The sequence below is a fragment of the Cebidichthys violaceus genome, unplaced genomic scaffold (genome assembly GCF_023349555.1).
Source record: "Cebidichthys violaceus isolate CVI_PGR_0920_01 unplaced genomic scaffold, fCebVio1.0.p SCAF_10, whole genome shotgun sequence".
NCBI lineage: Eukaryota > Metazoa > Chordata > Actinopteri > Perciformes > Stichaeidae > Cebidichthys > Cebidichthys violaceus.
Genome location: NW_027176263.1, coordinates 9,822,737 through 9,836,759, shown reverse-complemented (window position 1 = coordinate 9,836,759; position 14,023 = coordinate 9,822,737). Strand labels below are relative to the sequence as shown.

Below are 14,023 nucleotides of genomic sequence, written 5' to 3'. Positions count from 1 at the left end.
TTACTGATTAAGCTACTAGTTCTGCCTTAATGAGTTACAACATTGAATTGATATACACATTAATGCATCACCAATTATAATTCAGTAATATATCAGGAATGGATCAGTCTGCTTTTGTACTTTTATTTGAGTACGATTTTGAATGAAAGTATTTGCGAGTATTTTTTACAATGAGGCAATTCAACTTTTTGTAAAGATCTGACTACCTCTTCCACAACTGCTGGTCAAAAGAGAATGTAGATTTTTTTTTAAGTCCGCCCACAGTTTAAGTGTCGAAAGTGCGAGTCGGAAGCCCACTTTAACCTAAAGAAACGCTCGCCCAGCATTTACTCACTGCGTTCCCAATCAGTTAAATAGTGTACACTTGGCACGGCTTCGATGATCCTCCGGACTGGAAAGAAATGACCATGGAACTGACCGGAGAGCAGCTGAAAATGACTGAGACCCAGCTGAAAAGATATTTACCTCGGTCACAACAGGTGTGTCCGAACTACTATATATACTTAATATATAATACTATAGTCTTTTGCAAGTCGATGACTAATATTAGCCTATAATATATTGTTTGCTTGACAACACCTTTAAACATATTCACTGCCTCAATAAGTGATGCTGCCATTCTTTGGATTATAATGTAACTATTTCATTTTTAAGGTTTATGGTTGTCTAGTCCTCAGAAACAGAGTCAGATCAGACCCTGTGAGGATCTTAGTGGACAGATGGCCAGAGTTCAATGTCCTTGTCTGCAAACCCCAATATAAGCAGGTAACTACTTATCTATGTGTAAGATATGTATATATTTATCCGTATTTCTGCATATACAGCATCTTCACATCTCTATTTTGTTGCAGAAGGGTGATCTCTTCAAGGACACAATGTTTTTTGCAAAGGATGAATCTATTCTAGAGGAAACCATGAGGAAGTCCTCCGTTATTGACTGGACCCGGTACCTTTGCCTTGGTAACAGCAAAAAGCACATTTGCTCTTTTCATCGTCTCTTGAACAATAATCATAGTATTCATCTTTTATTCTCTTCTTTTCTTAGCACATTGCTTTCATGGCGTAGCCCTATGAATGTTGAAAAACTATCATTGCACTAATGCACTTGTTACGTCTGTAGATTCGCCCATTTGTAATGCAAAATGACCACTTGCCTTATATCAAGCAGTGGTCTGTTGTTTAATGTCATCTGACATGTCTTCAATTCACCTACTTATAGTGTCATTTGACAGAGGTATAGTCTTTATGGTATACTTAGAGTTTTATCTCTTTTTTTATTGTGTTCAAAGTCCTACCATTACTATGGTAGGACTTTGAACACAATAAAATATATTATTATAGTAGGAATGGATGTAACCATTTTAAACAATATATTCCTACATCACAAGAAGTGCAAAGATCTGTGCCTTAATTAGTGCAGTGGTTCTCAACTGGTCTGGCTGCGGGACCCACCATCACCCCTTAAATGACAAGCCGCGACCCAAATGTTCAACTTCTCAAATGTATTTAATGAAAAGATGGTGCAGTTTGAACCTGAGCTGAACATGTCCTCTGCAGTTGTAGTAGTAGGAGCTCTCTTGTTCCTGTCAGTCCCCGTCCCACATGTTTCACGTAAACAAGTAAAACTGCTTTGTTTGTTACGTCTGTAGATTCGTCCATTTGTAATGCAAAATGACCACTTGCCTTAATTTGAGCTGTGGTCTGTTGTTTGATGTCATCCGACATGTCTTCAATTCACCTACTTATAGTGTCATTTGACAGAGGTTTAGTTTTCAGTTTATCTGCTGCAGATTGATCCAACAAACGCCGCTTCAGTTTTGACGGCTTCATGCTTTCTTGTGCCAGAAGCTTTTGCCTTCTTTTGTCCTCAATGTATGAAAATCTATACCTCATGTAGTCGGTGTCACTTGCGTTTCGCTCAATTAGCATATGAAAACAAACTTTGTGGGTGTTCTTCTATACTGTGAAATAGCGGGTATATACTAGCATTACAAGGCATTAACGCCAACTCCTTGTGTGAATAACTCCACTGCAAAAAAAAGCCCCTTCAAAATAAAAGCACAAGATTTATTTATTTATTTTCAGGCAAAGGTCCGCGACCCAATCACTGCCTTAGTGCCATTAAATTATCTAAATGACTATACGGCCAAAGAGCAAGGTGCTAGTAAAACAATCAGGTGAATAATAAAGAAGAAGATAGAGAGAGGTATTAAATCATGGTTAAAAGAGAACAGACATTCTCAAACGTAATGCTCCTGCAGATACACTACACTGTATTTCCTATCCTTTGTATGGTTTTTGTGTGTGTGTGTGTGTGTGTGTGTGTGTATATTTGTTAATATCTCTATTTTTCATAAAGCCTTCTGTGGACAAGTGTTGTAAATAAGCGTTTCACTAAACACAGTGAATCTGGTCTTTGTGCATAAATGTATATTACAGTTGTAATGCAACTGTGATGTCCATATCAAAACTGAACTAAACTAAGATGAGATGTGATAACAGGGGATTCTTATCGTAAGGGAACTGATGCCCTCTATTCTAAGATGACTATGTAAAAACATACTCATTAACTGCTTCTTTCAAAATAGCAGAGTGACTTTGTGACCTTCTTTTGTCTTCCTAATACATCAACATTTGCAGTTTCAAGACAAAGATGAAATCACTTCTGGTAGACTGAAATCTTTAATCCTGTACCAAAAAAATGCTCAGAACTCAAAAGAAATACAAATACCAAATCAAGTTTCACACATTTATTAAAAGCATTTCCTTCATAACTTCTGTCCAAGGAATCAATCTTCGCCACATGGAGATAGTCAAAGCAGTGGCATCAGAAAAAGGCGTGTCCAGCAGCAAAGTGGCAGTGTGTCACCTGATGATACTGGAGGATGTATCCAACCTGCCCTCTATAGACAGGTAGAGTCGACCCATGCAGTGCAATCTTTAAGTGTCTAGTATGTGACTAAATCATTATCTTAGGTTTAATAGTTCATTAATAAAACAGGACTCTGCTCTGTTCTGCATCAGCTCTGATCCAGGGATCTCACTAAGCTCTCTGGATGAATCACACGTTGACTTGGTGAATCAGACATGGAAGTTTGGAAAGAACGAGGACGCCATCAGGATGATCCGGAACATGCTCGCAAACTTCCCCTCCTGCTGCGTACTGGACGCAGAAGGAAAGCCCGTATCCTGGATCCTGACCTACGAGTCGTGTGCGATGGGCGTGTTGTACACTCTGCCAGAGCACAGAGGGAAAGGCTACGCCAAAGTCCTGATCAGCGCCATGGCCAAGAGACTCCACACTCAGGGCTACCCAGTGTACTGCTTCATAGAGGAAGAGAACAGGGTCTCCCACAGGCTCTTTAAAAGCCTGGGCTTTGTTGAGGACCCCTCGTACAGGGAAGCCTGGTTTAAATTCAATGATTTTTAAATACCTCAAACAAGGCCTCTAAAATGATAAGTTGCTCCCGGTGAGAAAAAGGGGAAAGAAATTAGGGTTTAGGTTTTTAACCTCCTACTGCATGGGAGCATGTTATATTTTCACTTCAGGTTCAGTTGCCTTAAACTGAAGTGACCTTGCAGACCTCCCTTTAAACATCTCATCTCTTTTGCTCAAAAGCACTTGATGCATGACTGGATCTGAAATTAAAATAAATAAAATCTTAATGTTAATTGTGTGCATATTTATTACTTTATGATTAAAAAACGTATAAATGGATACTTATGTTCTCATCATGTTAATACTGCATTACTACATAACCTGTTTACAGTTGATACATTCTACTATTACTAACCAGGCTATTTTATTCATATATCTTAGCTGCTGCACCACTTCATTTCTTAGATTCTATTTATTTGGTTTTTGCGTGATTTTTCTTTATACCTATTTTTGTTTATTATTATCTGTAAGAGCACAGTTGGAGGGAGCATGAGATCTAAGAAGTTCATTGTCAACAACTGCCTCTCTGTAACTGTTATAGTACATAAACAGTTTTTTATTGTTATTCATGTTTTAACAATAAAAGAACTGACATCACATTTTATTCGTCAGAGTATTTATTATCCAGACTGCTCTGGTGCCACGAGTAAATCAAATTAAAAGTTGTGATAGAGCTACAGGTAATGCCAATACTTCTTATTGTCTATAAAAGGTCAAATATAATGACAAAATTCCACCTCAAGTAAATTTGGCCTAAACTGATGTTTGAGATCAGGTTAATAACAACATAATCAAATCGTATTAATGCAATTATTTCTGAATCCATGACTCAATAAAAACAAAAGTGGAAATGGAATTGAAAACGTTTTTTTAAGGGATTGAAAAACCTGCTCACTGGTTTACCTTTGTTCTGTGAACTCTTCCAGACGAATCAACCAAGTTTTCCAGTACTTCAACATCAGCTCTGAGCTCAACTGATGAGCATGGGCAGGTGAGCCATCCTTGTAGGCAACCACGATGAGCCCATTTTCAACCTGTTATGAGAACAAACAAGTGGGGTGTGAAGTTTTGTGTGACACACTGTAGCAGACATACAATAATTAGAAAGATTAAATGTGTTTACTATTCTTTCATTTATGCTTTTAGTACAGAATCTGAGAGATAGGTAAACAATCTGGGTGAAAAGCAGAGAAATAAAAGATGACCACATCGTTTATCTCGGTAGATCACCTGGTATTTGTAGTTGCCGTCATTGTTCAAAGCTCCGGCATAGGCTGCCACCTGAATAGGGTTGTCATATGTGTTGCTCAGGAATGGTTTGGGCTTCTCTGAAGTCTTCCAGTCAATAACACATAATACACCCCTACAGACAAAAATGTGCCATCAAGTCAAGTCTGGTATAGAAACAGTAGAGTCTAATGTCTGCAAACCACAATATTTACCTGTAGCGAGCAACACAATCCACAATTCCCAGATAGTTCAGCGTGTCGTGATGCACAGTGCTTTCAGTGGCTCTCACTGCTCTGACATCCTCCAGCACGTGAGAGATGCTCTCCATGTATCCCTGCACCTCAGGGGGATACTCTGAAGTCTCTGGAGGATTTCTGTTCTTCCAAGTTCCACATGACACCAGGACGTCCTCCAATGTTGAATGGAAAAGCCTTCCTTGCCTAAATAAATCTGGTTAAAAACAACATCTTTTGGTCACTTTTCAGTTGATCCTGCCTCTACAGACCCCCACATCTAAGCTACCACACCACACATAATTCAATAGCAGCTTACATTGAGGTTACAAAACTTACTCTGACTGTATTCTTTGAAGCCTTCCTCTCCGAGCTCTGCGATCATCCTCTTCTTCCACCTCTCCAGGTAGAAGATCTGCTCCGGGGAGAGCGTCTGCTGAAGAATGCGGGTCACACTCGGAACGGAAGACCTGCCAGCCCGGTTTAACAAAATCCGGACTGGCGCTCCTGACTCTGGCTCCTCCGCTTGTAGAGTCTCTTGAAGGTGTAAGAAGGGATGCAGGGTTTTGGGTACCCTCATCTCTGGTCTTGAGGAGGGCGTTGGAGCTTTGACAACAGGTCCATAAACGTGTTCGTCCTCCGCTTGGAGGGTCTCGGGGGTTTGGGAACTGACCCTGGATGACATGACAGACTTCACAAGAGAAGAGTAGCGCTCACTGTCCACAGAGCTGTACGGACTGTGTCTCTTTGGGGATCTTACGCAACGGAATGCAGAGAAATTGCTCACAGACAGGGCGGTGCATTGTGGAACAACGGTACCTCCAACGCACACCACGCGTTTAAGAATGAACATTGTGACCACTTCACAGAACCAGAACACAATAACCTAATAGCTAATTAACTGCATAAAGCCCACGTACAGTGGTTTCAGTGTTTTCACGGTACGTTTAAGATTATTCTCTTCATTTTGGTGACGGTACTTGCCCCGACATGTTCCAGAGCAACTCATCCAAACAAACACCACTGTTTCTGTACGACGCGCCTCTCCGGCCGCACAAACTTCCGTAGACAGGACTTGAAGTTCCGGGTATGTGAAAGGATAGTAACTACATTACCCATAATGCGTAGTGTATCATTGAGCCCGTGGTGCTGTCGATGGGTGGTACTCGTGTTATTTACTTTCATTTACGTTCAAGCTTACCACGCCTCATCTACCCGCTCCCTAATGATAACAAAATATGAATTTAAATAAAATAAGTTATCATAAAGCATTAATATAAAAAACACATCAATAGAAACTTGAAGGGTGGTATGAGTGATTAGGTTAAAAGCAAATCGTAGTGTTTGTAAAGTCGATGTCGTCCAATCAGATCCACTTTGAGGCGGGCTTTACTTCTCATCATCAGGAGGGTTTGACAGTTCGTCAGGCATCGAGCAGCAGAGGGAGAGCTTCCTGCAGATAGTTTTGTTATTTGGTTTGCTGGCCTGTTCTTGCCGTTCCGTCGATTTCAGGCCCACCATGACGTCCACCATAGACGAAAGCAATAAGGAAAAGGTGAGTTGAATGTGTCTGCATGTACATTGCAGCAACAGTCCGCCCTGATAGCATTAAGGTAACTATTAGCTGACATTAGCGGTTGCTCTCTGGCTAAGTTATTGCCGCTAACACTTTTCTGTGTACATAACGCTAGCCGCTGGCTAAAGCTAGCAAACGTGTTATCGATTAATCTATCGAGAAGTGGGTTGCGTCAAACCAGTGGTGTCAAAACTGCATTTATGCAGTAAAAAAGTGTTCTTTGTTATGGTAAATGTACAACAGTAAAGGCAATGGTTTCCTTACAACACACAGGAAAGTAAAATACGTTTTCTCTGTATGGCATTAAGTGTTATTTTCTTCTACGTTTGGACGTTTTAACGGATGTTTTGCAGAGCTGTGCAGCACATTGGTCATTGACAGCTCGGTGAGCTAAAATTATTAGCATTCTGACTATCAAAATAACTTTATTAATGCGGTGAGACTACACAACTACACCCTCTAAAATGTCCGTTAAGTTGAATAAACACCTCTCTAAAACAGTTACTAACACACTGAACATTGTATCCTGTACAATGGGTGTCCCTAATAAATTGACAACTGAGTATAAGGTTTGTGTGTATATGCATTCATTAGCAAGAGAGTAAAGACTGTTCATTCTTTGTGCCATAATATAACGGATAAACAAGGGTGACAAACTAGTCCTTAAGCCAAAGCAAGACTGGAGTCTGTACTCACTATTGGATCCAAAGCTAAGTGCTTCCAGACCTTTTACCAAACACCCCTCAGACTCTTCTATCTCTAAACTCATGGAAGAATGATTTCTAAGGGCCGTTATGCAATGTTCAAGTAAATGCACCAATGAGCTCAATTGATTGAGACTGTTCCCGGTCTAACCTGTTTTCCGTTTAGATGTTTAACTTCCAATCTCAGGATGTCCTCACTGTGAAGTTGTAGCCGGTCAGAATTGGTGCGTGTTGAATCAGATGATGGCTTCCGGCTCTAAACATTGTAGCTGCTAACAGAACATTCCTCTGACCTGTCTGTTTATTGGCTGGTGAGGAAACACTCCACACACAGTGGGGATTTGTGTTGCTGCGTTTCTGGTTCAGAAAGGGCTCTTCCAAATATTTTAATTATGAATACTGACTGGTTATTGTCATTATTGAACCAATATTATAAATGCAACAGTTATGAGCTGTGCTTCATTGACGTCTTTGCTACATGCAATCCCACTTTGTAAAGCTTAAATCCTCAGTAGTTTACAGAAACGTCAAAGAGGCAACACTGTAGATAAACTGTCAAATCAGACCGAAATAAAATTAATCGAATGGCATTCATGATATTGTTCAAAATGATGATCAGACGAGAGACCTGTTTTTCGAAAGTTGGATTTGAAACCAAGTGACCACAAGCAAAAAAAACAAACAATTTGTACATGACAAATTATGTTTTTTGATCAGCCAGTTACATTTCTTTGGTAACCTTGGTGTGTTCTTTCTCCTTAGATGCGCTCTGTGTCTGTAGATCTAAACCATGATGCCTCTCTTCTCATTGACATTCCTGATGCGCTCTGTGAAAGGGACAAAGTCAAGTTTACTGTCCATACAAAGGTAAAGAAAAAAATGTTTGTATTCCAACACATAACTCAACTACTAACCGTAAAAGTATTCTATAAGGGTAGTTGCTGATATGTTGTTTTGTTTGTTTGTTTATGTTGAATTATGTTTGTTCCCAGACCACACTTAGCACTTTTCAGAAGCCAGATTTCTCCGTTCCCAGGCAGCATGAAGACTTCATCTGGCTACACGACACTCTGGTTGAGACAGAGGACTATGCCGGCCTAATCGTAAGTTGGACTTATAAAGACACATTAAGACATTTAACCTCTCATGAATCTTAAGAATTTTTTTGTTTCCTGCTTTATCATTCATAGATTCCCCCAGTGCCCCCAAAGCCTGACTTTGAGAGCCCAAGAGAGAAGATGCACAAACTAGGGGAAGGTGAAGCCACTATGACTAAAGAGGAGTACACTAAAATGAAGCAGGAGTTGGAGGCGTGAGTGTGACACTCAACCAAAACAACATATGTTCATTGTATTCTATAGATGGTGTCGAGTTAGCGCATTTAAAAAAAACAAATATCTTGCTCTATCTGTTTTGTTTTATTTTCAGTGAGTACCTGGCTGTGTTCAAGAAAACTGTCCAAGTGCACGAAGTCTTCCTGCAGAGATTGTCCTCTCACCCCATTTTATGCAAAGACAGAAACTTCCAGATTTTCTTAGAGTATGACCAGGATGTGAGTTCCCCGTTATGCTGACTTCCTTTCCCGAGTTGTCAGTTGGAAAAGAGGAAGTAGAGTTTACTGGAGACCAGTGACACATGGCTTACATCCTGCTGTGATCAGCAGTTATCTATGTATTCTTTGTCAGTCAGTGGCTGTGTTGTTTGTTAACATAAGATTTAAAGTCTTTATTTAAGGAAGATCTAGTCTGATAAAAGAACATAGGCCATATGTTTTTGTGGACTATATTGTGACACAATACAAAAACAAGGAAGTATTGGTAAAATCACAAACATTACTTCCCTACTTAGTTCCCACAACAACATATAATGCGTTTTAACAAATGTATCACATTCCACTCATAGATTTTACATGTATCCTGTCTCAATCATGTCATTTTAGCTCACTGTGAGAAGAAAGAATGCCAAGGAAATGTTTGGTGGATTCTTTAAAAACATGGTGAAGTCAGCTGATGAGGTCCTAATCTCAGGAATAAAGGTGAGGCTCATGCATGATCTACTTATATTACATGCATCTTTACAGTCACAGTGTTGTAGCCACTTCCCCCAGTTACCTTTGTCTGTTTGTGTTCTACACAGGAAGTGGATGATTTTTTTGAGCAGGAGAAGACATTCTTGCTTGACTACTACAGCAAGATAAAAGATTCCACTGCCAAAGCAGAGAAAATGACACGCTCGCACAAAAGTACTACAGGGTTTTTACATGACTACATTATTGCTGATTTTGAGTTTAGTAGAATACATTCCTTTATATTTGAAATTGGTTTTGTTTTGATTGCTAATTTCTGTTATTCCAGATATTGCGGATGACTACATCCACATCTCTGCCACTCTGAACAGTCTCTCTGCTGATGATAGCACAGCAAATAAAAAGTGAGACTAATATATAATTTAATGTTTTTCACGCAAAGACATACTTTGTGCAGAGTTTTCCATGTTATGCCTTTACTTTCTTTCCTCAGGCACCTGGAGAAGATGGCAGACCTGTTTGAGAAGCTCAGAGTAAGTAAAACTTAATTTACCAACACAGCTTTGTAAATATTAGTTCTGATTAGTACTCACATCGTGGGGGCTACTGCATGTCTTCATTTGTGTTCCTGCAGAAAGTAGAGGGAAGAGTAGCATCTGACCAGGAGCTGAAACTCACAGAGCTGCTCAGATATTACATGAGAGACATCCAGGCTGCCAAGGTGAGAAATGTTTATCTTCTGCCACAATGTGACCCATTCCACCCAGGCAGAACAATACTTATTGAAATATCAAACGCTCACTGCAACAAACACGGCTTTTTGCCTCATTGTTCTTTATAAGTAAATCTAAATTAAGATTTATGGGTAAAGATGAACAGAAGATAATCTACATATTTCAGCAGCAAGGCAGCCATTATCCAGTCAGCATGGGATCAGAGAAGTTTATATTTGATGTATTCAGCACAAGGACTAATTGCAGATATATTCAAATTTAAATATTTGCATTTGAGGAGCAGCAATAAATCATGTAATACAGAAAAGTGTGTGTATTCTCGTTAATTATTATTTTCTGTCCAGCACATCTTCTGTTAAAATCTTGCAAAAATGAAATTACCTTTTTGAATTATTGGACCTCTCTCTCTGTCTGTCTGTTTATTCTTTTATTTCTCATGTTTTAAACAATCTGGAACATGTCAGGACCTTCTGTACAGGCGAGCTCGGGCGTTGGTTGACTACGAGAACTCTAACAAGGCTTTGGATAAGGCTCGACTGAAGAGCAAGGACATTCCCCAGGCAGAGGAGCACCAGAAGCAGTGCCTGCAGAAATTTGACAAGCTGTCGGAGTCTGGGAAGAAAGGTTTGTGCATCCTTCTGTACTTGCTTCTTTGTGTGTAAAATGGTATGCGCCGAGCCCTTTTTTAACCGGACACTGTTATCTTAACAGAACTCACCAGTTTCAAGGGCAGGCGTGTTGTGGCCTTCAGGAAGAACCTCATAGAGATGGCCGAGCTGGAGATAAAACATGCTAAGGTGAGCAGCACAATACACACATACATTTTACACACATACGCATTGTGTCTATAATATGTAGATTTGATAATCAATTAACATTACACACCATAGTGTGATTCATTTATCTCACATGTACCTGCAAACATCATCAGCAGTGATATCTCACTCATCATCATCAAATGTTAGAAAGATAATACATATAAAAAATAATATTATAATAATATTATGAATAATATAAAATGAATGATAAAACAGAATGCAAAATCCATTGTTGTGTACCTGGTTAGCACTGGTTTAGCTTGGATTCAACAGTTTGTGGGGAATACTCAAAAAAACGTGCAATGATAAGAAGTAAAAGCTAATTGATTGTGAAATCAGCACGTGGCAGCAGAGCTACGCCTCTGTTATTTTGGCCTGAAGGGGACAACTGTATTATCCAAGTACACCAGTAACATCCGCCTACAAAGTAATGCACAAAACCAAAACTACATTTCTTTCTATTCTACTGTTGTATATTTAATGCCTCTATTGCAATACCCTGTGTTGAACAATGAAAGAATATTATAAATATGCATACTATTATATAATTATTTACTGACTTACTCATTTAAAATGTAGTACCTCTAACACACCTCCGGTTTCTTCTTGGTGCACTTAATCATTTACACCTAGTGAATAAACTATTTTCAAAATCGCCCAGCAAGCTTATTGGGTTTCCTCAAAATATGTTGTTTACACTTGCAAATGCAGATTGTTACTGGGTTAGAAGGCTGCATTTAAATGCTTTATTTGGTGAGATATTCGATGACAGACTTCTTCAGGAGTATCAATACTGTTTTCTCCTGTGTCCACAGAACAACGTGACTCTATTGCAGGGATGCATTGACCTGCTCCAGAGCATCTGACAAGTATTCAAGTATTCCTGTCCTACCATCACCAAGTGACCAGTCATAGCAAATGGAAACCTGTCGTCCCCAGGGCCTTGCATGGACACGTATCCAAGCCCTATCTTTGCTCCCACCCGTGGGTCTGATGCCACTTTAAAACCCTGCAGGAGACCGAGTGTCTTGTAGGCAGAATGTCTTCATGTTTACAGTTCCTGTCCTCTGGTCCGTGGTCCATCCTTTTCCATTATTTATGGGAGTCTTGGAGAATGAGGCTGCCAACATTAAGGTCTTCCATTCCTTTGCAGCACTAATAGAGGTGAATCATTTTTTCCTAATTTCTTGTTTTCTAATTTTTACATTCTGCACATATGCCTTTTTCATCATATTTTGCCTCCATAAATTTAAACTCAAAGCTCTTCTCTCGTGTACACTTTTAAATACCATCATTATTTTTTTTAAGGGTTGGAGCATGTTTTTTGCATAGCCATAACATTACGTTTTATGATTCATATGCTTTTGGGGCTTTTTTTTGTTTGGTAATGGAACAGTTTTACTGGAGCAAAACTAGTGCTTGGGGAAAATAAACATCGTCATGATCTGAATTCTTGGGCTCTGAGATTAGAGTACGACCAAACCAACCCTAAGAAAAACTCATGACTGACTTGTGAGACGAGACCAATCGGCCAACATCAAGTGTTCTAAAATAGCTGCACTTCACCTCAGGAATGGACAGTTGGATCAGTCCCCACATTCTTGTTTGTAAGAAGTGGCCTCAGCTTGAGATTGGTGAGTTAAAGTCAAACAGTAGGCTAACTGAGCATCTAGCATTTTTATGAAAGCAAAATCAACCTTAGTAATGAATCTGCATTTAGCTTTTATTTGCCCAATTCATGCGTAATACCCCTCCACTTCATGTATCATGTCCTCAGCAGCTTCTTCACCCCAACCAACTCTGCCCATTCATTTTCTGTGCGTAATTGTTGTTGTTTTCCTTTATTTTGCTCTAAATTCCCCTTTTGTTATTAATGGGGTCTCATGTATCAGGCCTGATATATTTACCAGATCCTTTACACATTTTGTTTATTTAAAGAATTTATAGAAAGATGCACTAAGAAAATAAAAAAGAACACTCTACAATCATGACCAGGCTCAGTGGAGTGTTAAAATGCATTATAGTTTTTTAAGAAATTGAATGTATTTCTAATGGATTCCATCTGTGTGAATTCCTTTACATTGTGTTTTCTTACAGAACATTAGCCTTTTTTTATAAATTTGTAACAATGGCATTGAATAAATCCTACTTTCCCAAGATTGATTTGTGCCATTCTGTATTTCTTTTGAGGGTTTATAGCGTATTTTGAATCAATAATACAACACATTTTCTGTGGTATGAAAATGTACTACATCAGTACTTTAAAGAGTGCCCTATCATACCACTAGGTGGCGATATCTATCCATCCACGGCATCCTCTGTCCATTAGGTTTTCGTGTGTGGGACTTTGAATTCCAACACAGCTGTAAGCGCAGAAGTTTGTGTTAAATCCATTGACCACAGTGGATCCTGTGAAGGGACTGTCTGGTGTATTAGGTACGCTATGAGGAAATGCCAGAGTGCTCATGGGAATCACCACCACTACCAGAGTGCACATTTCAAATCCTACTTCATGAGTCGCACTAAGCTACAAAACCGAAACAAGTAATCTGCAGTAACACTACAGCCCATGTGAAACTCTTGTGAGACAAAGATCTTTATGATATTTATATAAAGACAGGTAGCACTTGCAACAAACTGGCATACTTACAGAACTGTTTTTAAGCAATTATTTTTGTTGCATTACTCACACAAGGTGAAAGGTTACACGTGAATGAGACGTGGACTAGGAAAGTTATAATGATCGCGCATGGACAGAATATACGGTACCAGCCCATGATGGATTAGTCAATATTGACATCACTAATAGTGTAGTCACAGTGAACTTGTTTGGTCGATTCACTGATTGGATGAAACCACAGACGAGGGCCAATGAGATTATAACACATTATCAGCGCAAACTGATAACGTTTGCCAACTGGTATCAGAGCAAACAGTATGTGAAGGCATGACATTATAGAAATATTGCTATGATGGAACCAAAGACCGAGGCCTCTTTAAGGCCCAGACATTAAGATGACGCGTATGTTTTAAGGGGCCACAGTCAGGTAGTTACTTGTAGAGAGCTTATTTCACTTCACTGTCTGAAAATGTGCAGTTACTGATCTGAGTATATCAGCGTGAAACAGAAGTATCAGAGGTAAATTTAGTCTTTTTCATGTTCCGTTTGCGTAGCTGCGGTCTTATGATAAAGAACTCCCTCCTTTCTTGTTCTAATAGCAGAAAGAAATATTCAGAGGCAATAATGTAATATGTGTCTGCAC

The 14,023-nt window shown here is 39.3% G+C and overlaps 3 protein-coding genes across 3 annotated transcripts; 2 read left to right on the top strand and 1 right to left on the bottom strand.

Annotated features, from left to right (window-relative positions):
- Nucleotides 1-309: 309 nt before the first annotated feature.
- si:dkey-76k16.6 (uncharacterized protein LOC566817 homolog) lies at nt 310-3,430 on the top strand. Its single transcript, XM_068724919.1, has 5 exons — nt 310-479; nt 655-765; nt 852-960; nt 2,787-2,913; nt 3,025-3,430. The coding sequence occupies exons 1-5, from the start codon at nt 402-404 to the stop codon at nt 3,428-3,430; spliced, it is 831 nt and encodes a 276-aa protein (XP_068581020.1). The 5' UTR covers nt 310-401.
- mgme1 (mitochondrial genome maintenance exonuclease 1) lies at nt 2,736-5,952 on the bottom strand. Its single transcript, XM_068724918.1, has 5 exons — nt 5,242-5,952; nt 4,882-5,119; nt 4,670-4,802; nt 4,343-4,473; nt 2,736-3,639 (listed from the first exon to the last, which is right to left on the bottom strand). Exons 1-5 carry the CDS (start codon nt 5,753-5,755, stop codon nt 3,600-3,602), a joined length of 1,056 nt encoding a protein of 351 aa, XP_068581019.1. The 5' UTR covers nt 5,756-5,952; the 3' UTR covers nt 2,736-3,599.
- A 369-nt stretch (nt 5,953-6,321) lies between these two features.
- Nucleotides 6,322-12,919, top strand: snx5 (sorting nexin 5). The gene is made up of 13 exons (XM_068724917.1): nt 6,322-6,457; nt 7,945-8,049; nt 8,175-8,285; nt 8,373-8,494; nt 8,611-8,734; nt 9,122-9,217; nt 9,319-9,424; nt 9,537-9,612; nt 9,702-9,741; nt 9,843-9,929; nt 10,407-10,566; nt 10,654-10,739; nt 11,576-12,919. Exons 1-13 carry the CDS (start codon nt 6,422-6,424, stop codon nt 11,624-11,626), a joined length of 1,200 nt encoding a protein of 399 aa, XP_068581018.1. The 5' UTR covers nt 6,322-6,421; the 3' UTR covers nt 11,627-12,919.
- Nucleotides 12,920-14,023: the final 1,104 nt, after the last annotated feature.

Bases quoted from the DNA above. Each gene is read 5' to 3' on its own strand.
- si:dkey-76k16.6 (XM_068724919.1), top strand. From the start codon at position 402: ATGACCATGGAACTGACCGGAGAGCAGCTGAAAATGACTGAGACCCAG. The intron at 480-654 runs GTGTGTCCGAAC...TTCATTTTTAAG, and splicing joins ATTTACCTCGGTCACAACAG to GTTTATGGTTGTCTAGTCCT. The intron at 766-851 runs GTAACTACTTAT...ATTTTGTTGCAG, and splicing joins GCAAACCCCAATATAAGCAG to AAGGGTGATCTCTTCAAGGA.
- mgme1 (XM_068724918.1), bottom strand. From the start codon at position 5,755: ATGTTCATTCTTAAACGCGTGGTGTGCGTTGGAGGTACCGTTGTTCCA. The intron at 4,474-4,669 runs GTGATCTACCGA...TTCTCATAACAG, and splicing joins ACGGCAACTACAAATACCAG to GTTGAAAATGGGCTCATCGT. The intron at 3,640-4,342 runs GTAAACCAGTGA...TTTTAATTTCAG, and splicing joins GAAGAGTTCACAGAACAAAG to ATCCAGTCATGCATCAAGTG.
- snx5 (XM_068724917.1), top strand. From the start codon at position 6,422: ATGACGTCCACCATAGACGAAAGCAATAAGGAAAAG. The intron at 9,613-9,701 runs GTGAGACTAATA...TTCTTTCCTCAG, and splicing joins GATAGCACAGCAAATAAAAA to GCACCTGGAGAAGATGGCAG. The intron at 9,742-9,842 runs GTAAGTAAAACT...GTGTTCCTGCAG, and splicing joins ACCTGTTTGAGAAGCTCAGA to AAAGTAGAGGGAAGAGTAGC.